Below are 25,948 nucleotides of genomic sequence, written 5' to 3'. Positions count from 1 at the left end.
ATTTGAACATAAAAATGATTCCAATTCAACAAAAACAATCCTAGAAAGTAATCCTTGGTAGCTGAATCTATATTTGAACCAAGGTAGTGCCAACCCCAAAAAAATTTAAACATCAATATTGATAAATGTTTTTGGACAAATAGAATAGAAACAATAAGTCTATTCATTTCATAGAAGATATTGGCAAAGTTGCACACTTAAATAGTTCTATGAATACCCAGTATTGTCTCAATTACACTGTAATCTGTAAGTGTTAGAACAAAGGAAAACAACAAACATTCGAATACAGTCTGAAGCTGCATGTGCATTAGATGCTTACATAATTTAATTTTGGATGTAACGCGTCTTCTGATTGGCTGACGTTGTTTTGTTTATCAGCTTATAGACATAATTTTGTCATGTGACCGTGACGTCATCAACGTTTTTTCATGGTTTACTCAGGTTTAAAATTGAATTTAGAATTAAATTATAAGAAATGACTGTAATATTTTTTCTGTCTATTCGAAATAACATAAAAAATGTGGTGCACACTTTAAAATAACCCGCTACGCGGGTTATTCAGTGTGCACCACATTTTTTATGTTATTTCTTCATAGGCAGAAAAAATATTACAGTCATTCCTTAAAGAACAAACAAACAAAGCAAATTTTGAGAATTCCTATCCACTAGATTTCTTTTTATGGTAGTTGAATTGCTGTCTCTTTTTTGGTGTATTCTGCACATCTTTTAGTCATTTTTTTTTTAATGACAACCAATTCAAGTTGCTTAATTTATTGGCTAAGGAAAGCTTTCCATACAATAAACAAGGTCATACACGGACGTCGGTGACAAAAAAAAAAAACAACAATACATTGTGTAATTATAACCATCATCTATTTTTGTACATTCAATCAAAATGGAAATAACTCGTAGATTGGTACGAGTTAGCTTGTGCGTAATAAACAACAAAGGTTTTTCACTACCTTTTTATAGAATACACACCTGTTGTTCACCGTTTTTCGATTCGTTTGATATATTGAGAAACAAAATAACATTGAACAAGAATTTAATGAATATGTGTCATGGATTACAAAAATGTTTTAAAGTAAATAAATAATATAAAAAAAGTTTAACCAGATGCCGCATTCACTCTTCTTATTCCTCATACTGTCAGAACATTCGAAACAAATAAAGGTATACAAAGTTTTGTAAACAGTAAAATTGTAACTTCATTTGGCCGTCATCATTGTAACGAATTCTGAAATACAAAATGAGTATTTAATTAATATTAATTACTATTTAGTAGTTAAAAAAATGCAAATGTATACCCTGCGGGGCTGAATGCATATGAACAATAAAAATATATACACATTGCAAACAATTATAAAATATTTAAAACTATTATATTTATAACGGTAGTACAAAAATGTATATTATTATTTATGCAGGTGTGGGTCCCCACTCTCCGCAGTGCAAATGACTGTTAGATGAATAATACACCGAATAAAAAATATTTTTTACTATTATCTGAAGATCTACCAGTGCATCATAAACTGTCTGTATTGGGTCTGTTCGAGAGTCGTATCCATGTAAGACTTTAGTCTCAGTTAGAGATATACTATATAGATTTTAAATTGAGAAACAAATCCAGTTACCATTGTCATATTTGATCATTATGAAATCGTTTCTATCAATTCGAAATTGAAAAATAAGAGATTTGGAGCGGATGTACATGCGGTATAAATATGTCTAGTCCGACGAAATAACTTATTCATCATAGGAACATCGCATTCTTTGCCTTTCATCGTTTTAAAAATTGCTGGATGGACTTCAAATTTAATGACGAACTAAACAAGAAAATTCTTACGACAAGATCATAGTAACACTTTACGGCAATATCGAGGCGGCCCCTGGCGTTGATTATTTTCGTTTAATATGCGTTTTGAAAAGAAACATGCTGAAGTTATACATGCTCTATTGTTCGTTACCCCACAAAGGCTAAGATATGTTAGCTAATGGAATAAAATACCTGAAATAATCAACTAAGACCTACCACAATTGTATAATTGGCATGTGTTACATGTAATCAGTTTACAAGGAAAATACAAGTACTGCGTATATTTAAAATTGTCTTCTTGTCATAGTTCCCTTTTTAATCTTAATTTTTTGATGATCGTGATTTGTTAATTATATTTGCTATTACTAATGACTGACACTTTGGGTGGGACATCATAGTATTTGTTTACTCATACAAGAGTTTTGTTTATGAAGCCTTGAGTTTACATCATTTAGGAATGCAGTTGAAGCACCACCTTATTGTTAGCAATTAAGCTATTTTTGATATTCTGTCGCATTGCGCCAATCACTCGTCGTAACTCGGCATTTTCCGTTCCATGATTTGTTAAAAAAAAACCGTGTGTTTTGCCGATTTTGTTTATTTGTGTTCTAATAATAGAAAATGTCATATTGCATCAAAGAATTTAGTACTATGTCGCAATGCGGACTGCATTCCTCTAATAACAATAATTAGCATACAGACAACATATTAGATAAAAGATGCCAGCATTTATTAAGACGATGTTATGTTTGGCACGTATGGACGGTACCTTTAATTAAGATAGACTAGTAAAGTGATGAATAATTGCTATTCACATAATTGTATCCACATAATAGCCTCTTTCGTTTTTGAAGGTGCAGTTATATCATCCAGTCTAATACCAATCCAAGAGATCACTTCAAAACGTGATTTTTCTTTCACGGATTTATAACTAAACGAGTAATTAAAGTAAATTAATATTAGATATGCTTAATACAGGCAACAGGTTGATCTTCGTGTAATTTTTACAATAATATTGCACAACTAAGGAAACAGTAGTTTACCGATGTTCAAGTCTAGTAAATTCATTTTGAATATTCAAATCACTGAAAAAAATTAGTAACAAAAATACCGAACAGGTAAATTAAAAAAGGGAGAAGTCCATAAAACCTGACGAAATCAAACGCTCGACTTTATTAACCAATTAACGGAGCGAATGGAAAACAACTGTCATATTCTTGACTTGGAAGAGGCATTTTCGAAGAAAACAACTCAGGCAATCGAAGGAACTCCAAAACCGGTACGTACGAACTATTATGAATAAATAAAGGCAACAGTAGTATACCGCTATTCGAAATTCGTAAATCGATTGAGAGAAAAACAAATCCGGGTTACAAACTAAAACTGAGGGAAACACGTCAAATATAAGAGGAGAACAACGACACAACCCACAGAGCATCTCAAAACAAAATTGTATACATATTATAAAAGCGAATCAGTTGTTGACATAGGTATAACATTTGAACATACCTGCTTTTTCATCACATGTATATAACTCACTAAAATTTTGCTTCTCTACGTTTTTAAAGTAGGCCATTCCAATTATCTACCAATTATGTTTTTGGGATGAAGCAATATGTATTTTTGTACGTACTTGTTAAATTTCCAGCAAAGTAAGAAGTTTGTGTCTAATAGCTTTACAAATTGAATCAAGATAATTCCCCTATTGATAAAAGAATCAATTTGCATGATCGTTTCTTTTCTGTTGACGATTGAATTTGTGTTAACGATGCCTATAGCTTAGACGTAATAAATAACCAGTAACACGTCCATTAACTTATTATCATGCTTTTATTAAGTAACACGAAGAATTCGGTTAATACTGAATTATTACGCTAATACTGTTCTAAATGAACTCGGTGGAGATTCTTCAAAGTAACCGGAGACAATAGAAAGTCAAGACGGACGACACAATCAATCATACTATTATAAGGCACTATTTAAATCTCAATATTCAATGTAAAGTTTTGTACTTTTTGTGTGATATAGTAACATGAAATCTATATATGAAAAGAAAAAAATAGTCATTTTAATTAAGATTTTCAAATATGAAATTAAAGTTAGCCTCTTTGTATGTTCAAATGAAACAACTTTACAAATTATGAGTTAAACAGCATTTTGTAGGGTAGCGGGGGGGGGGGGGTAGAAATTGTAATTTCGCATCTATTCATGATCATCACGATTGTTTTCAAACTATATGATGAGAAATAAAATATTAACAGATAGATTTCCTGTAGCTCATATTTTTGGTCAATCGTAGTAAACGATGTTATTGAACAATCGGTTCTTACTGTGACATAAAAACATAAGGAATCTGCGGGAAGGTGCACGAATTTGAAAGTCGTCAATATTAACTTTTATTTCACATAATACGGCAATCATGTCAATTGAAAAGACGATACTAGTAAGTCGTATCTTCCACAGTCATAGATATCTAAAATGTTTTGGATGGTCTTTTGCTTGTAAACATGGTAATAACTTTAAATGTTTCTGATTTTACGATTTTAATTTTGTATCGTCCAGTAATCTTGAAAAAGCTTCACAGATGAAAGTTCTTTTGCGTTGCTAATTAGGTATATCAGGTTTGTACGGTTGTGTTTTTTTTTGTTCCTGGAACTTCTGAAAGATTGCACTTTGTTTGTGGTCAGTGATGATTTAGTTTCCAATTTGATAGATATATTTCAGTGAAAGAAAATTGTGTAACAACCATTATTTTGGAGATGTGTTATGCTTGTCAATGAGGCAACTATCCACAAAACAGTGATGTGGATGTAAGAAACTACGGGTCACTGTACCGCCTTCAACAATGAACAAAACCTATACGGTGTTGAAAGCTATAAAATGCCACAACATGACAAAATGTTTAACCGTTCTAATGAGAAAAACTCATGATTAAATATAACAAGTTTTCGATCCAAACGAGTGTTCACCGGAATCTTTAGGATAAATGATGACTTTGTTGCGAAAGTTTATCAACTGAAGAAAAGTGTATCCTTTAAAAGTAGTATATCTGGTGTCCATTTGCTTGTCTACTGATTAATTTTAATAGATTTCCACTGAAAAGATAAGAATATATATTCGCCCTCGTCTTCAAGCAAACAAATCAATATATTTTATTTTATTTTGATCATAAATTGATAAATTATATCTTTTTTGTTTACAAAAGTACAATGTAGTATAAAAATTGTTAAACACTTTCACTTTTTAAGTGAAAACAAGTGAGCGCTTTCATATGTCTAAAGAGAACGCATAGATATGTGTATTGGTATCTATAAAAAGTTTTTTGAATTATGAAAAGTACAATATCAAACACCAAGTACAGTCTTGGAATTAATGCATGGCTTGTACAGCAATTCAGTTAGTCAAACATGCGCAAAGCAAACAATACGTGCACGTCTTCATTAATAGTCAGAGACTTGAAATGACATGGCACCAAACAGGAGGTGACGTCACAAGGTCACAAGGCGTACACAGGGAGATGGAATGGTAAAGAAGCATGTTGGTAGGCGAAGGTCTTCATCTTTTTGTCTTTCGAGAAAGAATTGTTCTTGCATATTCCATAAAATCTGAAAGTAAACTGAAAAGTTTCAGCCTACTTTTATAATAATTAAAACAACGAAAGACATCAGAAATAAAGAAAACTTTTAAAACACTCAATTTAAATAAAAGTATTTCAAAAACATTCAATTTATTCAAAAGAATGATAGCATACATGATATAAAAGTATAAATAAATTTGAACTTATATTCATTCTCTATATCGCGACGTGCTGATTTTTATACTTGTAGTTTAAAAATTTTGCTCTTACATATCCATACAAATAAATGACGTAACTGTTTATCGATTTTCCAAACTCGTTAATCCTATTGGAATATAGTCTTTTTTAAGCAGAGAAGAAACCAAGGGGCAATAAAAACATGAGCCATTTGGTTAAACCAGGATATATCAAAATATTAATAATAAGTCGAAACTCATAGAACAACAATAATAGGAAATCAATTGAATATTTTAGTTTCTTTTTATGACGAACCTTGAAAAAAATGCGGTATAATGTCACCTGTTAAAAGGTATTTCAACCTTAAACGCATCTAAGATAATTGTCCCTTATCTTTTGAATGCAAGACCATGTCAAACCATTTAAAGCATCACACTAAAAATTAAGTTTTCATACAAATGCAAATTACTTGAAAGCATTCTTGTGTTTAATTATGCAAAAAGCATTCAATAGCTGTTTAAAAACAATTATAGATAAATTGTTTTTAAATCTAAAATTGTTTTATTCGAAAAAATGGAAAAGCTAAAATTTCAGTGACATATCTGAAATATTTGGCTGTAAAACTTTTCATTGAAGCAGTTTCATAGGGATTCTGTTCTGGTAACACTGACGACATTAAATTTTGCGTCACTAATATGAGACTTGATTGTTAAATGAATGAGTATTAAAAAACAAACAGAACATGTTTTCTATAGCGCATATATTTTAAATTACTGAATGCATCAGAAAGCCTTAATCTTGAAAACAACATGTGTTACCATCCTCCGGGATTTTTTTTCAAATTGTCAAGTTAAAGAAATGTTTTAAGTGAAGTTCCCTATAAAATAATTATGAATCAAAATGGAGACGAGCCAGGTAGCACCTTCATTCCGTCATAAAAGCAAGTGTTTGAAATAATTGTTTACTGATTAATCAACTCTGGAAAGGGTTTTTTTTAATTCTGGTTATCAATTAAGTAAACCTTGCATATGCAAAGAATGCTTTCCGATGTTAGTGGTAGAAAAATCGATGATTTCATGCAATTAAAGCAGTATTAGATTGACATGCATTTTCACAGCGGGAAATGAAGCTAAGGGAGATAATATATAGCCACCATTATGTTAAATAGGAATTCGAAATATACCTTCATAGTTAACTAATCCATCACCATCCAAATCTGCTTCTTTTATCATTTCATCTACTTCTTCGTCCGTTAATTTTTCACCTAAATTTGTCATAACATGCCTTAATTCTGCCGCACTTATAAATCCATTCCCATCCTTATCGAACACTCTGAATGCCTCCCGAAGTTCTTCTTCACTATCAGTGTCTTTCATTTTCCTTGCCATCATAAGCAAAAATTCTTCAAAATCGATTGTTCCATTACCTGAAGTTAGGAAATAGATTGCAAGAAGATTATTCTCCTCTTCTCAGTAAATATTTCTTTATATAAACACAAGTTATCTTTACAATCACAACCAAAACATTGACAACCCAACAAGGCATACAACAACCAAGGAAAAGAAAACGGAGAATAGATAATTCAATAAAATAACCAGAAAAGAATTTCGTATTTACGTTCCTAAAAAAAATATAAAGTCGTGTATCAAGTAATATGAGGTCTGATACGATATGACAGTGCTCGTTTCCCAGACCTTTGACCTCAAAGCAAAATGTTGTAAACGCAGTTATCTCTGCTGACCTTTACTGACTGGGAGAAAGAAGATCATGAAAACGTCTGGACCATTACAACTCCCTCTAACCCTTATCTCCTAAAATATGAAAAATAATTCAACCAGTATAATCAGCTTATTTAGACGGTATGGTTCATCTCGATTTGAAGCTAGTGGTCTCAAAATAATGTCTGTTCTTTTCATGCTTCTCAGTTAAGAAATATAAGTACTTAATTTTCTCCTTTTTATTGAGTTAATTGACTCTGGTACCTAAAGTTGAATTAAGATATTAATATTGTTTCATGTATTTTGAAATTCATTGATTTTCTTTTTGTGCCCCCTGCAGATCTCTGTCTTTATCTTTAACCAATCAAAACCTCGCTCTTCCCTATCCGTAGTAACTTCTTTACAGTCATAAAATAAATACCGCATTACAAAACGTTTATAGGTATGAAATAAAGAGAGGAGATGTGGTATGATTGATAATGAGACAAGTATCCCATAGAGTCCAAATAAAGCAGATTCAAACAACTATAGGCCATCAACAATGAGCAAGACATACATAAGACAGTTAAAACAATCTTTAAAGTGGAAACCGTTTTTGCTTATCATGTGTATATCCACGGTAAACCATTGAGTACACTTTTTAAGTGATTGTCTGTATGTAAAACTACAGTGAAGTTGATAGAAATGAGATGCGGAAGATACAAAAGGGAATCTCAAACTCATAAGTCGAAAACGAATAAAAAATGGCAGGGCAAAAAACAAAAAACGACCAAAAATAGTATTCAAACACAACAGAAAAATCTAAAGACTGAGCACCACGAACCCCACCGAAAACGGGTTAAACACGTGTGTTCCGGGAGATTAAGCAGATCCTGCTCTACATCTGGCACGTGTCAAGTCTATGAGACAAAACAAAATATTATACAAAAAATGGTCAAAACTGTCGCTTGCCCCATTTGGTAAAAAAACTATTATAAAGTCTTTGATTATATCAAAATTGAATCATCTGTTCCTATCCATCCCTAGTCCAGATGACAATGTACTACGTCAATTCAATAATAAAATGTATGCATTTGTTTGGGATGGTAAACCTGACAAGGTAAATCGGGAGCTTTTGTGTCAAGAATACTGCCGAGGGGGTTTAAAAATCATTAATTTGAGAAATTTTATATAAGTGCTAAAATTGAATTGGGTTAGAAGATTATTTAATTCAAATTCAAAGTGGATAACATTATATAAATAACACATAGCTGAGAGGGTGATAGAGCAGATTGTTACCCTGAGAAAACATTGTCAACTGAGGCGAAGCCAAGGTTGACAATGTCTTTTCGAGGGGTAACAATCTGCTCTATCACCCTCTCAGGTATATTTTATTTAATTTATTATACTGAATGTTCTGTTATTACTGTCTATTGAGTTTCAAATTAAACGAAATACACTATGACGTCTTGTACATAACAACCATCCGCATTCAATAAAGCGCACATTTGACCAAGCGTCTCCGTGAAGGGTAATAGAGTAAATTGTCTCCCTCGTATCAAACCAATCAAAGTCTGGCATTTTGACATGAAGTATAATAATATTTACTGCTACACTACATAAAATTTAACAGAGTGGGCTTATTTTGGAACAACTAAAAAATTAGATAAGCAATTTTGGAAAGAATTTTTTTATGCCTGGATAAATATGTCAAGACATCCTTGTTATTTTGAGAAAGTAATCCCTTCGTCTATATGGAATAATGAGAACATTAAAATTGATGAGTCTGTGTTTATTATAGAAATTGGGCACAAAATAGGGTATGGACTGTAAATAACCTTTAAGATGAGCAAGGAAATATATTATCTTATCATAATTTTGAAAGGCTATAGACCGTACTGTGACCTATAATGGTTTACTTTTATAAATTTTGACTTGGATGGAGAGTTGTCTCATTGGCACTCATACCACATCTTCTTATATCTATATATATAATGCTATATAATTTTAAACCCACATTTTTACAATTTTATGGGATTAAAATAGCATTAAAAAAACGGTTACAATCTAAAGGAATCAACACTGAAAAGGATAAAACAAGCTGTTTTTACCTTTTAATATTAACATTTTCTTCAAGTCAGGAGCGAAAATCGGAGATTATATTAAATAAAGTTGTTGGAGATTGGAAAAACAAATACATAATTGTTTCTAAGTTTTCAAAAAATACCAAGCTCTGTTGGTTTAAATACTTTACTTTTAAAAATGAACCTTGTACAGTGTAATTTATGTACATTTTGCAAGGAAGAACCAGACACTGTAGAACACTTACTGTGGGGCTGTCATATTGTAGCAGACATCTGGCACCATCTGAATGCTTGGATTTTTGAAGCAACACATATTGAAATTCCACTAAATGTGGATAGATGTCATTTTTGGCTTCTATGAAAACTATAAACTAAATTTTATAAAGAATAAAGTCATTTTACTAGCAAATTACTTCATCTACAGATCAAAGATGCAAGATGAAAAACCTCACATAGAGGGACTTAAAAATTAAATCATAGAAAATTCAACTTTAGAAAAGCATATTTCCACAAAAATATGAGTGTGAAAGAATATAATATGTACTGGAACCCCTGGTTTAAAGTCACTGATTAGATTTAACAATAAATTATTAATGTATAAATGTGCTTGTACTGTAATTACAATTATCTTTATATTAGTGAAAATGTTATACTTCGTCCATATATTTATTCTGTTATATCGTACGGTATTATTATTTTTTTCATTTTCCTTTCATTTGCTTGAATATGCTTATTTATCTCGCTTGCTTAATTATATTATATTAGATGAATATATGTAAATGCCTGTCAATGTATGAAGAAAAAAAAAACAAAAATTAAAAAAAAAACAAAAAACAAAATCTTCTGAAATCAATTGTGCAGTAATGATTTGACTCTGTTTTGTGTGTCGTTACTCTTGCTTTCTTTTATGATAAAATGAGTTTAAAAAATTCATTATCAGAAAATATATCAAATGAAATTATCTTCTATGAAAAATGACATAAATACAGGACAAATCATAAAGTTTTTAAGGAAAATAATACAGATTTTTATCTTAAGGTCGTGGTTGTTTTTTTCTAGAGAAACCTCTTTGCATCTAAAGTACTATTAACATAATACTTGATTATTACATTTTTTTTTCATGTTTCGGTACTTCAGTGAACTGTCATTATTATTTACGTCTTTTCACAACACAGCGGCCATTAATTGTTGAAAAGTTTCATGCAGCACTCCATTCCAAACACCTCAAATGCATCAGAAAGACTAAACTGCTATAGACAATTAACTGCTAGAGCTATTATTTCACTCTCATACAGCGATTCTCACTTACCAATTCCACAACAGTTTATCTGCATTGCTCCATAAAATGCTACAGCTTATAACAAAGAGGTTATAAATTAGTGCAAGACATATGGTCCGCTGTGTTGTTTTTTATGTTTATATAACTTGACGACTCCCTCAGACAAAGATGACATATTTCTTTTTATGTCCCTTCTGGTCCTACAGCTCCTAACGTTTCTACGTAATAATTCATCAAAGATGTATTTATACAACCCCGGATTTTATTTATACAACCCCGGATTTTATTTATACATCCCCGGATTTTATTTATACAACCCCGGATTTTATTTATACAACCCCGGATTTTTTATACAACCCCGGATTTTATTTATACATCCCCGGATTTTATTTATACATCCCCGGATTTTATTTATACAACCCCGGATTTTAAATGTTTTGGTTTGAGCGTTCCTGATGAAGGTAATTCCAGAAAATATCTTCGGACGCACAAAATATATAAAGCTCCAGCCCTGGGCGGATTCAGGCGGGGGCGTGGAGGGCGTGCGCCCCCTAAAATTTGCAAAGCATGGGTTATCCTCAGCTTAATAAAGAATATTTCGATTCTTTTACCTAAAAAAAAATTTCGCCTCGCTCCGATCGGCGAAAATTTAAGTTTGCGCCCCCCCCCCCCCCCCCCCTAAACCTAAAATCCTGGATCCGCCCCTGGCGTCAGATTAATTTGAATCTATAAATGCTTGTATAAAGTATGCAACAAACAATTGAATAATTGTTGTGCTGTTATATATTAATTTATTTTGAAAACTTTCTTTTTGCAATTTGTTAATTTTTTTGATGCCATCCTATATTGGATTATCACTAGAAATAAAACTATTGCAATACAACCTGGCTTGAAATTACACCTTAATGACGGATGTAATTTTTAATAAAGTATTATCATTTCGATTTCTATAGTATTTATACATAAGGGATCGACCATTGTATTGTCGTGGTGGCAGGAGTGGGAAGGGTGAAAATATTAAGAAAATAAATATCCTGGACTGGTAAAAGCTGAAATTATAATCTTGCCCAGGACTTGATGAAAAATAAAAGTGAAAATACCCCCCGGTCAAGCAACAGGTTGAAATGAATTATTCTTCCAAAATAAAAAATTCTTGACGTATAGCTTTTGCATACATTGATATACATATACATAGCGAACACATGATTATAAGATTTTTTAATATGGTCGCTGTCTTTCTCATATTTCACAAATGTATTCAAATCAGAACGAAGGAGTGTCTGTCTAGACATTAGTTTTTGGCTATAGTTGTATAACATGTAAACACAATACGCAGATGATGCCGAGAGTATAATGCTGCTCGACAAAAGGACGCACGAAATGTATAAATGTGTGTATTTTCATTGAAAAGGTAAAGTTGCGATGACCTTTTGATGTGACCTACATATTTTAGAGGTGCAATGCCAAATCAAATTTCACATCAAAGAATTGCAGATTTTTTTGAAACGTAACTGTTCTTGTTTTTTAAGGTTTTTGTCATTCCGACCCTCTTCTCTCTAAAGTATAGCATAAAATGTTTACTACATGGTCGTGTAGCTAACTATATATAGTTAAGGATTCAACGTCTTTATGTTAAAGGGAAAATGAGAAAATGCGATTAAAAGCTTACGGATGCAAATATCGTATAGATAACTAAAATAGAAATTAAAAACTCCAACAAAGTTCAAGACCGCTATACATCAACTTATATAAAAAAAAAACACTCATAACAGAAACCAGGCTTAAAATTAACACAAGAGACTGCCAAGAATTAAGAAGTATACATAGAGACATATTGAAGAAATGATGGAGGCAATTATTTATTTGAAACACTACAATAACCCATTAATTAGGAATTTTAAATTGAAAAATTAATTCTTCACCTCAACAAAATTTTCTTTAGATAAATTAAAACTGATTAATATTCTCTTTTTGTTTGTTTCAATCCAAACTAAATGACGTTTGCATTCAGATGTGTGGTAATCTAACGCAAACAAATGGACAGATATCTTTCAAGGATAACATACGTCCTTAGCAATAGAAAAAAATGTCTATAAAATAATGTCACGCTCTAAATCTCTCTAGTCTAGAAAATTGTGAAGAAATTTTACACAGACTCAAAAATTTAAGCACAGGGTATTTTTTAAAGGTTTTACTAAAGACAATCTCTAACAAGGTCTGTGTTGATCGGAACAGGCAAATAGGATGAAATTCATAACAGCTTGTATATGCGTACCTAGTATGTTGTTATTATTATTACCGAACAATTTATATTTATCGTGTTAAACTATGTGGCTGGGTTGAAATGTTTTTTAATCCCTTAAAGTCGACCAGATAAATAACAAAGTTACATAGTAAAACATACAAGAAAAATCAGTTCAGAAAAACACGTAACTTTCCATATTTAACGCGATGAAAATATCTATTTATACATATAAAGCTACAATTAGTTCCCATTGGAATACCGACTGTCACTTGGAATATCAATCCACTAAAATTATGTTGCCGATAAAAAAGATGTTACTATACTCACTCAATTATCTGATTGTCTATCATCACCTTTTACTTGAGATTTGAGGCTTAGTTATTGAGAGAAAAAATGTGGACATAAAAGTTTAAGTTCTGCACTCCAGAAATCTTTGCAGTCGTTTAAATATCTTAGTATTTTAACAATGTGTCAGGAATCATTGAAAAATGTTCTCTTTATAAGAAAATTCATATTAAAGAAAATAAATGATGGAACGATTTTAATTTGATACTGAGTTAATCAGTCGAGTTGTCAATAACATGCAGAAAACGCAAAGCAATTAATATGAAACCGCTTGAGAAACAGTATTTTACTCTTCATACTAAAAATGCTATTGTTTATTTAGAAAGAAAATAAACCTGTTTTAAAAAAGTATGGCGTATTTTATGGAAAGTAACAGAAATGAATACGATCGTTCATTGTGAGAAATATGGCATTTCTAATTCTAGTATATTGTATACCCCTAGTTTACTACGGAACATCTTTGTTGAAATAAATGATACTGTTATTTCGCGGCATTTTCATCTGTAGCCATGCTTTTAGGGCTGTTTCTAAGACCGACTAACAAAATATTTAACCAAGGCTATCTTAAGCAAGAGCACAGACCGTGCATTTATAGTTTTTTTTCTCTATATTTCAAGAAGGAACTTACCGTCAGCATCAACTTCGTTAATCATATCTTGAAGTTCCGCTTCCGTTGGATTTTGACCTAAAGAGCGCATAACTGTACCCAGTTCACTTGTCGTGATGGTTCCATCGCCATCTTTGTCAAATAATGAGAATGCTTCTTTAAATTCTGCGAAAAAAACATTTTTTAAAAGAATATATACAATAAAACGAAACAGAAAAACATGGTCAGTAAGATAATCGTCGATTCTACATTTTCTGTTTGTTTGCGTTATTTTATCTATATCATTTTTGTTGATATACCCTCATTTTCCAGTGGAAGTCAAAATTGCCAGACCTTCATCCCGGACGACCCCCATTACAGGACATACCTTTTGTTTTTATTGTTGATTTGTTCCAGTTCTAAACATGCATGAAATATTTTCCACTGGACGTTAAGAAACCAATAATCAATCATCTATATATTTTCAATTTTACTTTTGCAGGCGATTAGTGATGTCTATTTGAGTGTCACGCAAAAAGACTTTTTGTAAGAGCCTCGCTTTGATGTATGACAATATTCAGCACTGTAGAAATGGTAAAGACGGATGTAATTAATGCAATTTTGACAAGAATTTCCTTCATCTTTTCATTTGTATGCTTTTTATCTAATTATTATGTTTTAACTACAAATGCATTTCCTGACAGGCAACAAGTTGAGGGAAACATAAACGGGATAAAAAAAATTGTTTAAAAAAGATTTATTTTTGTTAGCACTAATTATTAGACTATTTGGAATACTTAAATTAAATTTTCCTTCCAGAAATGTGTTGGAAACATGTTAATGCTAGTAATTTGATCCAGAACAACATTTAGAAGATGCTTGTTAAATATATATCTAGAATTTCTTTAAAGGTAACAATTAGGAAACGTTCATCTTGATCTCAATGTCTTTTCTGATAAGTTCTAACAAAAACATCTTTTGGTTGCAATTACAGTCACACCTTTTTTAGGCAAACACCTGTCTTGTCCGGTTGCCCTTTTCTTGACCTGATGCAGAAATACCTATACATTTTGAACCTCATTTCAAAGGTCAACTGTCTTGCAAGGTCAGTTTAATTTGGTTCAAATGGTGACCTTTATATTCAGGTTTGACTGTACCTTCAAAAATGAGGATGGTGCAAGTATGAATCTGTCTAGCATGTCCCGTTTATGATTAGATAATCAAAAAATGAAAATATATTCAAATAATCAGATAATCTACAATCAGACATAAACAGTCCCTAGTCAGAACTTATATTGTTACGCCATTTCAATCTTTGAACAGCCCGTGATCATGATAGTGATGTAGTCGCTTCATGTCCAATTATTTGGGCGTTTATTATTTCAAAAGACTTTTTGTAATCTTATGAACTTGTGTTGTAAGAACTTCTATGTATTTCAAAGTTTTCCGGAGTGTATTTTAACATTGTTCATTTTGTAAATATTACGGGAATATATGATAAATATGAATAAAAAGATTGATTGATTATTCGATGCTTAACGTCCAGTGGCAAATATTTCATGTATGTGCAGGACGAGAGAAAGTTAACAATAAATACAATAGGTAGGTCCTGTAAAAGAGACCGTCCGGGATGAAGATCGGGACATCTGAACTACCACGAGAAAATGAGGGTATATTGGGTAGGGACAGAAATTTAGCCTTGCAACAAGCCACCTATGGACCCTTCAAAGAGTTGTTGCAAGGGTTCTTAACTTGCAATGAGCGTGGCACTCTCTTTACATGAATAAAAAGTGATGTTGGGTATACGTCACAGAAGCACTTACTGGAAAACGTGCTTTCAAATTTATCACGAAGTGGTCTGTAATATAGAAATTATTACTCCTGTATTAGTGTTCAGTGATCTTAGACACATGAACACATTTTTGCATATAACATCATAAATTATACCAAATTTAGTTTAAATTTTGTCCAAATTGTTACATAGCTTGGTTGAAACGAAAGTTGCAAAAGTCACGGGGATTATTATTTGAATGATCTCTCTCAGTGTGGTATTGTGTCTTATATATATATAAAAAAAATCATATTTCCATATTTAATAGCCTGTTTGTATGTAAAATGTATTAATCTGGTAAATATGAGTTATAGCCTTTTTAATTTGTCTTAAAATTCCATCGGCAGACATCGTGTTACTCAAGTGTAAATGTACTTTCACATATTCCTATATTTATTTGACATTTTATGTCAAAGATATATCTCATTATTTTTGTTTGTTTAAAAAGCCTACATTCAGCCCAATATGAAATATAACCCATTTGGGATTCATTCAAAGCTGTTATTCGGAATAACCACACAACTTTATGCGGTCAGTGACTGTATTTCACAAATATGTATACATACCAGTCATAACTTTGACCTCACAAAAAGCATTGTTAGACAGAATACGTTTGACATCGTCCGCCTCATGACCAAAATTCACGAGTTGAAAACAAAATATTTAGTTTTAAGAGTTGTAATATAAAGATTATTACCATTCTTTTTTCTCGTATATACTCGCCACAAACCTCGCATTTTTACCTGTTTCTAAGCCTAGTACAAATACTTTTATGTTCCGAGAGAACGTAATTGATATTCCGTATATGCATTCATAAACATTAAATTTATTTGTTTTTCTGGGGTTATTTCTGAATTGAATTAAAACTTAAAATAGAACAATGGAAATGTTTCGAAACGTAAAAAGTGAATTTAAAATTTAGGATTTTCAAATTCAATACACTTTAAAAAAAAGTTTTATCAAACATCTGGGATGCAGTACTTTGTTCGTAACCTTTTTTATACGAGGGCAATCCGGCAAGGGTTATATATCGTGAAGAGTAGTCGGTATAAGTCATGTCACATAAATGAGTACCTTATTAAAAGGGCACGCATTCCAATGAACAAAGGACCACAGATTTGAGTGTCATGACGTCACCGAACATAGATTTAAGGGTTTACAAAGAGTTGACTTTTACCTATATATCGTTTTTTGATTCCATTTTATTATTTTGAAATTAACATTTTTTTGGAATCCAAAGCCCTTTGAAAGAGATATGTTATTCGGTCTTCTAAAATTTACCAAAATAAAACTGATTAAAATTCAATTTCACAACATATGAGATTAAATGAATCAAAGTCTACTTTTGAATTCTACTCCAACAAAACACTGCTAGCTCTGTACAATCTAGAAAAGTAATTGTATAGTAATGATATACAATAATGTAGATCAAGATTAAAAAGCCGCTCATGGGAATGCTAATTTGCAAGCGAACGCGTACTCAAGAGACGTGGCATTTTCTACAATTACGATTTTTTTCAGAGAATTCACTTGCTTTTATTTGATTATCTGCTATTACTTTTATATCGACGTCATTAATCAAGTATTTACGGAAATTAATTATATTTACTTTCAGATACCATTCGAATGATAAAGTGTAAATCAAAGGTGTATAATTCTTGTCTACCGGATACATCTGGAGGTTGATGTTGGTACAGTAAATGCGACCTTTACTGCATTTGATCCTTGAAAGGTAAATATATCTGGTCTTTGGCTTGCAGATCCTATATAGTCTGTATTATTTCGAAATACTAACAGAAATAGTTTAGGGTATTAGGTATTATATTTTGGAGCTTAAGTATATCATATTATTACTTGAAAGCAGCTGTGTACTGCATAAGTGAACTGTGTACTTTTTATTATGGCATCGGAACTTTGTAACGAATTAACATGTCATTAACAAATAAGAGTTAATATAAAAATAAGGAGATGTGGTATGATTGCCAATGAGACAACTATCTACCAAAGTTCAAATAAAGTGAATGTAAACAATTATAGGCAACCGTAAGGTCTTCAACAATGAGAAAAAACCATACCATAAAGTCAACTATAAAAGGCCCCGACATGAAAAATATGAAACAATTCAATGGAGAAAACTAACGGCCTAATTTATAACAAAACAATATACGAAAAAAACAAGTTTGACAGACATGAACCAACGACATCCACAGAACTACAGGCTCCTGACTTGGGACATGCACATAAAGACTGTGGCGGGGTTAAAGATGTTTGTGAGCGCTCAAGGCCTCCCCTAACCTTGGATAATGGTGTTACAGCACAACATGAGAACAAACTATAACAATCTTATGAAAAGGGCTTAACTCATCAGATCGATACAAAGAAGAAAAACATCTAACAAAAACACAGACCGGATTTTTTAATCTTTACTTAAGTTTACTCTAATCAAGAATATGTGTCCATAAGACAACATGCCAGTGAATCGCGAAATCTGGTTCAAAAATCTAAAACTCTCCTTATTTTTATATATGGCGTTAAATTATGATATGTTGTGTGGTGTATGTATTATTCGTTTTGTCGACCTCCGTACAAGCACAGTTGAATACGTAGTTGAACCGTGTCTATCTTTCTTATGTCAGATGCACATTTTGTTCTTTGTCATAAGTATCAAAACTTTTAATTGTTGATTGAATGACCAATACTACAACACTACAAAATGTAAAGTCCTTTGAAAGACGTCAGTTGTACAATATTTCGTCTTGATACTTGCAAACCATATTCTGACGTCAGTTCAAGATTATACAAAAAGACTCTGAAGCAACGATAGAAAATCATGTCAAAACCATTAACACATTCAAGCCAAAGGGACTTCAATCTAATAGCATATACCCTTACGTAATTGGAACCTAGACAAAAATTTGTTGCCCTTTGCAAATGCAATTCTCAAACGTTAAGCACATTTTCCGTAAGAACGCTTTTGATTGCAAGTAAACAAATTGGTTGGTAGCAAATGAAACCAACTTGTACTAAAATCCGAGTAATCAAATAAAAATTATCATTGTTCTTAAAATATAGCAAAAAATGCGTGAAAACATATTCAGTAAGCTCTTGGGAGTTTTGGGTAAACTGCTTTAAATTGTTGCTGTCCCTTAATACGATTCCGTATGATAGTTCTAGGTAATAAAAAAAATACTAACAAAATCAAAAGATATACAGCAAATAATAACACTCATGAAATTAAAACTCTTTGCAAATTCAAACACGTAAACATTCAATGCGAATAAATCGGAAAAACCAAACATATATTTGCAAAAATAGAGACGACCAAATCTAAAAATTGTTAAAAAAACAGATAAACTTTTTACAAATAATCAAATGAAAGCTCGTATTTAAATGAGTGAATATACTGTTTAAGACCTGTTAAAGTGTTTGACATCTTCCCAGTTTGGAAAATATCATCATTTACAATATCATATGTCTTCAAGCAGCACAAATACTTGTTTTAAAATCAAATATAGTTGGTCGACTAGATAAAAAGATATTTGCATAACAATTTTATGTTGACAGCCACCAAAACGAATACAACACAGTTTCATTATACGGACCGCAAACAAAAATAATTTTAGACTTGATTTTAAAAATGTATCAATATGTAATAATACGAGGCAGCCAAACGCAATACATTGATACGATTAGCATGAACTGATAGTCGCATCTCAGTATTCCAAAACCCTGTCCACCGTCTTGGAGTAATTATAGTCACAACATCATACCATCAAGGATAACACATGAATGCTTGTGACGAAATAATATTCATTTCTTGCATGTTTTGTTATGCAATGAACTAAAGCCTACTAATTATGGATCTGCGGATGTGTTATTGAATATCTATGTTGTGATGTTACACTATTGTTTCAGGTAGGGTGAAGGTTGGCGCCTATTAAAACGTTTAAACCCGCTGCATTTGTTTGCACCTGTCCTAAGTCAGGAACCTGATGTTCAGTGGTTGTCGTTTGTTGATGTGATTCATAAGTGTTTCCCGTTTCTCGTTTTTTATATAGATTAGACTGTTGGTTTTCCTGTTTGAATGGTTTTACACTAGTCATTTTTGGAGCCCTTTATAGCTTGCTGTTCATTGTGAGGCAAGGCTCCGTGTTGAAGGCCGTACTTTGACTTATACTGGTTTACTTTTACAAATTGTGACTTGGATGGAGAGTTGTCTCATTGGCACTCATACCACATCTTCTTATATCTATGTACTATTAGTTAATTATGTAACAAAGCTAACCTGCTACTTGTTCTTCTGTTAATGCTATCACCTGGTCTGCGTTCTGAAAAGATATATATAATTATTTACATAGAAGTGTTGTCATTTATCAGCAAAATGTTCAGATTTTGGCAATTAATCCAGAAAAAGACGAGATAGTACAGCGATTCATATTACCATAGAAAAAAGTGATAAGGTATCAATTTGATGACAGAAAAATCAATACAATTAAGGTTTCATTCCAAATCCATAACTACAAAACATCTTCTGAAAGTGTTACTGTATCTGGAAAATTTGACATAATGACCCTGATGAATTTCCTGTTTTATCAAAACTAAATGCTCTTTTCAGAACAAGAGAAAAGATAAAATATCTATTTATCACTTCTATTGTAAATCAGATGTAATCGTCTAACATCTTCGGGGCCTACGACCCACAGGAGCAGCGTACATCTAATACTTACAACATGGCTAGTGTAAGAAGATGTAAGATATCTGATTGGAATTGTCGAATACTTGTAAATGCATATAAGAGTCATACAATATGATTTTCATGCACAATTTAGACGAAATATATATATAATACATTTTTCCAAGAATTATCCTTATCCTGGATATCTATCTAAGCTGGTCCTATCTTCATATTTTTTAGTGGGTATAACAGATATTTGGGAGACATTGTTTCAGATCTCACCATTGAATTTTTTATTACAGTGATAGTTCAATTAAAAATTCAAATAATAATTATTCCATCTAATTCTCGATTTCAATTAATGGGGCAATGTTTCTTATCACTGAAGAACTGCAGATATACATTTTTGCTGGATAAAATAGAAATGCTCAGGTTAACAGTTCTTCCTTGGATATATTCTTGGGTTGCTTATAAGTGTAATTCTGGGATAATAGTATGACACACGCCATCTTCGTTGACATGACCGATAAACATTCAATGTAAAATTTAAAGTACAGATACTCATGCCTGTCTGACTGTTCTATTTTTGAAATTAGGACGATAGCTTCAATCGTAAAAACCGAGAATGCTTTCGAAATCCATTAGGTCATGATAATTACATTCCATAGAAATATGATTTCAAACGACAATTACAAAACTCTTTGTGCTTTCGTTTAATATCAACTATCGTAATATCATGTAAAAGTAAATTTGAAACCAATATGTAATGGGTTATAATGACTTCTGATGACATATTTGTTATAACCATATCTCTTTGTAAAGTCGACAATAAAAAGTTCATTCTGCAACAGAATTAAGATAACAAATCATCAAGAACATTTTTCTAAATATTACTAATATAATAACTCAAAAATCGTCTTAAAGGAACGAGGTGACTGCAGTGTAAGTATCACGATCCTTTACATCAGACAAAACAGCTGATCTGCAAGATATTTTTTCATCTAAATGAAACCATATACAAGTATCACTGTATAACAACTCTAGATGTAGCCGACGAGAAAAGGCACGACTCCATTAACTATATATTTTACACATCCTAGTTGGTCGAGTGGTCTAGTGCACTTGACACAGTGCAGGAGGAGTTTCCAGGATTTAAGAGCAACATATATTCAAATACCACTAAGGAAAGAACAAAATCTGCTTACACAAATAATTACCTGTTCATTTTGTTCATATCATATACTCGTTTGATATTTAGCAATTTCATTAATTATATGATAAAATTGAGAATGGAAATGGGGAATGTGTCAAAGAGACAACAACCCGACCAAAGAGCAGGAAACAGCCCAAGGCCACCAATGGGTCTTCAACACAGCGAGAAATCCAGCATCCGGAGGCGGGTTTCAGCTGGCCCCTAAACAAAAATGTGTACTAGTTCAATGAAAATGGACGTAACACTAAACTCCGAAACATATACTAGAACTTAAATTAAAAAAACATACAAGACTAGCGAAGGCCAGAGGCTCCTGACTTGGGACAGGCGAGGCGCAAAAATGCGGCAGGGTTAAACATGTTTTGTGAGCTCTCAACCCTCCCCCTATACCTCTAGCTAATGTAGAATAAACAAACACACAGCAATACGCACAGTAAAACTCAGTTTAAAAGAAGTCCGAGTCCGATGTCAGAATAGGTAACAGAAGAAACTAAGCAAAATGACAATGATACATAAATTAACAAAGGACTACTAGCAGTTACTGACATGCCAGCTCCAGACCTCAAACTGATTGAAAGATTATATCTTCATCATATGAAAATCAAGGACAATCCCTCCCGTTAGGGGTTTAGTATCATACCATCATAAAATATATGAGAAGAACATGACAACAACTGGTTTTAGAATGAATGTGTTTATTTCCGATGCAAAGACCCTATGAGTGAATCAATATTAATTCCAAAAATGCCATCTTTAATGACCTGACAACAGTATCGTAACTGTATCCCTTCTGAATAAGTCTGTTTAAAGGTTTGGTTGGCTTTTAAGGTGAATGACGACATGTTTGTGCTTTGTATAGAATATTACCATAAAAGATTGGAAGCGAAATACCTGAACGTATATTATGTCTGCATGTTGATTTATATTTACGAATGATGTCCTTGTACCGATGATTAAATTTATTAAAGATATTGATATCAATTTCCAGGAAAGGGCAGTGTTCATTGTCAGTATTAGCTATATTTAAAGTCAGTTCAGCAGGATAAATCTCTTAAATGTACATACTGAAGTCGTCTTTATATCATCCAAATGTCTAAAAGTGTTATTAAATTTTTGTATCAGATGTTGTTGTTTTGATGGGTATTTGCTGATTTTAGTCATAAATTGTAACTCACAACAATACAGAAACAGGTCCGCAATAAATGGTGCACAGTTAGTCCCCACTGGAATTCCGATAACTTTACGATAGACGGAATCTCCATAGCGAACAAAATGTTTTCTAGTAAAAATTCAAGTGCAGTCATCGTATCAAAGTTGGTCCAATTGACATAGTTCTTTTGTTTGTTGTTACTAAAAAAATACCTAAAAGAGTTTGAACATATACATTCGCAATCTGACTTTTTAATTGCCCATTTAATTAGATGTGTGAATTTTTCTTAATGAGATTATGAGGCAAAGTGGTATATAGGGTAGAAAATCAAAACTTTGAACAGATTCGAAATCACGAATATAAGCATGCAATTTATCAAGTACTTCCAACGAATTTTTGACACTCCAAAAGTAATTAAAGTCACTATTTTCAAAGGCCTTATTTGAACAATTTATTACCAGGTTTTTTATTGTACCAAGTGTACTAGTAAGTAGAATCGACAGTTTAGTAGTGGAACAATGGCTTGAAGAGTTATATATAGATAATTAAGTCGGCGAAAGTTCTCAATCTGCTATATATTTCTGTATTCGGTGTAAACCAAAGTAAAGGTTTCTCCTAGTCGTCGCCCATGCGTGCCTTTTAACATAATATACATTAATTAATAACTGCAATGTGGAGAATGGAATTTGTCAAAGACATAGACATATTACAAAAGGTCTAGAAAATTATTCACAAGCATGATGCAATATCAACGCACGATAACAATTTTATTGCGCATAACGCGTGTTTCTTCATTAATACTCGAAAATAACAGTTTTGGATTGATTGATTAATTGATTTTTGATTGGTGTTTAATGTCACTTTCAGCACTATTGTGCTATTTCGTGGTGGTCAGTTTGTGTTGGTGGAGGAAACCTGAGTGCCCGGAGAGAACCACCGACCTTCTGTCTGAAAATAAAAATATTGGTAGCCAAACATTTAAAGAATAAACGTAAAAGGTCAAAAACCAACAGCTGAAACTATCTTAGGTCAACTTTGTCTGGAGTTTTGGAACAATTAACCTATTTATGAACTGCAAAAAATAAAAAAAAAATGTATCATTAAACAATTGCTCAAAGCGACAACTAAGCAAAAAGGGAACTGGTCTTGACTTCTAAAACTAAGCTGTAAAGTTCTAGAGTCCATCTGATTTTTTCGTTAATATTTCGTTAATATTATAGGTTGCAAAAAAGATAATAAATGAGAAACATGTACAAGTGTTGATTAATTACCATGTTTCAAACATAAATGGTAAAAAAATATTTTAACAAATGGGACGTAATGGCGGACGCAATAGTAATTGCATGTAGAAAGGGAATTTTAACTGGTGTACTGTTAGTCCCCGAAGGTATCATCAGCTCGATAGCCAGTACTTCGTTACTGACATGGAAATACGAATATTGTTTTTGTCGAGCCTGCGACTTTTGTCGCAGAAAGCTCGACATAGGGATAGTGATCCGGCGGCGGCGGCGGCGGCGGCGGCGTTAGCTAACTTTTTAAAAGCTTTATATTTAAGAAGGTGGAAGACCTGTATGCTTCATACTTTGTATATGGATGCCTCATGTTACGAAGTTTCCGTCAGTCACATGTCCAATGTCCTTGACCTCATTTTCATGGTTCAGTGACTACTTGAAAAAAAGTTCAGATTTTTTGTAATGTTAAATTCTCTCTTATTATAAGTAATAGGATAACTATATTTGGTGTGTGCGTACCTTGCAAGGTCCTCATGCCTGTCAAGACAGTTTTCACTTGACCTCGACCTCATTTCATGGATCAGTGAACAAGGTTAAGTTTTGGTGGTCAAGTCCATATCTCAGATACTATAAGCAATAGGTCTAGTATATTCGGTGTATGGAAGGACTGTAAGGTGTACATGTCCAACTGGCAGGTGTCATCTGACCTTGACCTCATTTTCATGGTTCAGTGGTTATAGTCAAGTTTTTGTGGTTTGGTCTGTTTTTCTTATACTGTATGCAATAGGTCTACTATATTTGGTGCATGGAATGATTGTAAGGTGTACATGTCTAGCTGGCAGGTGTCATCTGACCTTGACCTCATTTTCATGGTTCAGTGGTTATAGTTAAGTTTTTGTGTTTTGGTCTGTTTTTCTTATACTTTATGCAATAGGTCTACTATATTTGGTGTATGGAATGATTGTAAGGTGTACATGTCCAACTGGCAGGTGTCATCTGACTTTGACCTCATTTTCATGGTTCAGTGGTCAAAGTTAAGTTTTTGAGTTTTGGTCTTTTTTCTTATACTATATGCAATAAGTCAACTATATTTGGTGTATGGAAATATTCTACGATGTACATGTCAGTCTCGCAGGTTTTATTTGACCTCGGCCTCATTTTCACGGTTCATTGCTCAGTGTTAAGTTTATGTGTTTCAGTCTGTTTTTCTTTAACTATAAGCAATAGGTCAGCTATATTTGTTGTATGGAAGGATTGTAAGCTGTTCATGTCTGCCTGGCATGGTTCATCTAACCTTGACCTCATTTTCACGATTCATTGGTCAATGTTTAGTTTTCTTGGTTAAGTCTGTTTCTTAGAAACTATAAGCAATAGGTCAACTATATTTAGTGTATTGAATGATTGTAAGGTGTACATGTATTAATCGTTTGGTTTATATGACCTTGACTTTATTTTCTTGGATCATGTTAAGTTTATGTAATAGTTGTAGTAAAGCTTTCATTTAGGACTATCAACATAATATCAATGGTTAGTAAAGAAGGCGAGACATTTCAGCGTGTGCACTCTTGTGTTTATATTTGCTGTTATAAAATTTGTGTAATACTTTTGAATTAAGGATGTACTTAGGTCAGGTTTAGGAATTTTTGTCAGATGTTCGGACTCCTTGGTTTTTTCGTACGATACAGGGTAAAATATTTTGCCCCATAACACCCATTTTTCTTTTCATATAAGACTTCAATAGCTCATAAAAGGTCATTTACCAAAAGTTAAGCAGATTCTAGATTTCGTTTCTTTCGAATTGAAACCCAAATAATACCAATGCAAATATAAGGTAAAAGTCCGAGTCAGCCTTTTCCCGCCATATTCTAAATATTATATATCTCGAAAAGGAGCTCCATAACCTATCAATATTCTTAGCTTATTTTGTTCCTTAACTAATACTCTTCTGACTTATAGTATCAATTTTGAATTCTAGATTTTTTAAATTTCACCTAAGTACATCCTTAAGGAATGTATTTCCCTCATGCAGAGCTCTTATTCC

At 32.4% G+C, this 25,948-nt stretch overlaps 1 protein-coding gene and 1 long non-coding RNA gene across 4 annotated transcripts in view; both read right to left on the bottom strand.

Moving 5' to 3' along the window:
- Positions 1-1,028: 1,028 nt before the first annotated feature.
- LOC127709483 (calmodulin-A-like) overlaps positions 1,029-25,948 on the bottom strand; it is a 50,179-nt gene continuing 25,259 nt past the window's right edge. For 2 of the 3 annotated variants that reach the window (XM_052215078.1, XM_052215076.1), the window contains exons 2-5: positions 19,923-19,965; positions 13,849-13,992; positions 6,754-6,996; positions 4,959-5,421 (exon numbers count right to left, since the gene is read on the bottom strand). In XM_052215078.1, coding sequence (XP_052071038.1) covers positions 5,372-5,421; positions 6,754-6,996; positions 13,849-13,992; positions 19,923-19,965 — 480 coding nt within the window. In that variant the 3' untranslated portion in view covers positions 4,959-5,371. Of the gene's footprint in view, positions 1,238-4,958; positions 5,422-6,753; positions 6,997-13,848; positions 13,993-19,922; positions 19,966-25,948 lie in introns of those variants that run through there. The other variant, XM_052215077.1, reaches the window with a different exon arrangement.
- On the bottom strand, positions 24,370-25,319 carry LOC127709490 (uncharacterized). The gene is made up of 2 exons (XR_007985685.1): positions 24,768-25,319; positions 24,370-24,620 (listed from the first exon to the last, which is right to left on the bottom strand). It is a non-coding gene; the product is annotated as an uncharacterized LOC127709490 (long non-coding RNA).

The sequence above is a fragment of the Mytilus californianus genome, unplaced genomic scaffold, assembly GCF_021869535.1.
Source record: "Mytilus californianus isolate M0D057914Y unplaced genomic scaffold, xbMytCali1.0.p SCAF_7, whole genome shotgun sequence".
In the NCBI taxonomy this organism is placed as follows: Eukaryota; Metazoa; Mollusca; class Bivalvia; order Mytilida; family Mytilidae; genus Mytilus; species Mytilus californianus.
This window is presented reverse-complemented; position numbering and strand designations above follow the sequence as displayed.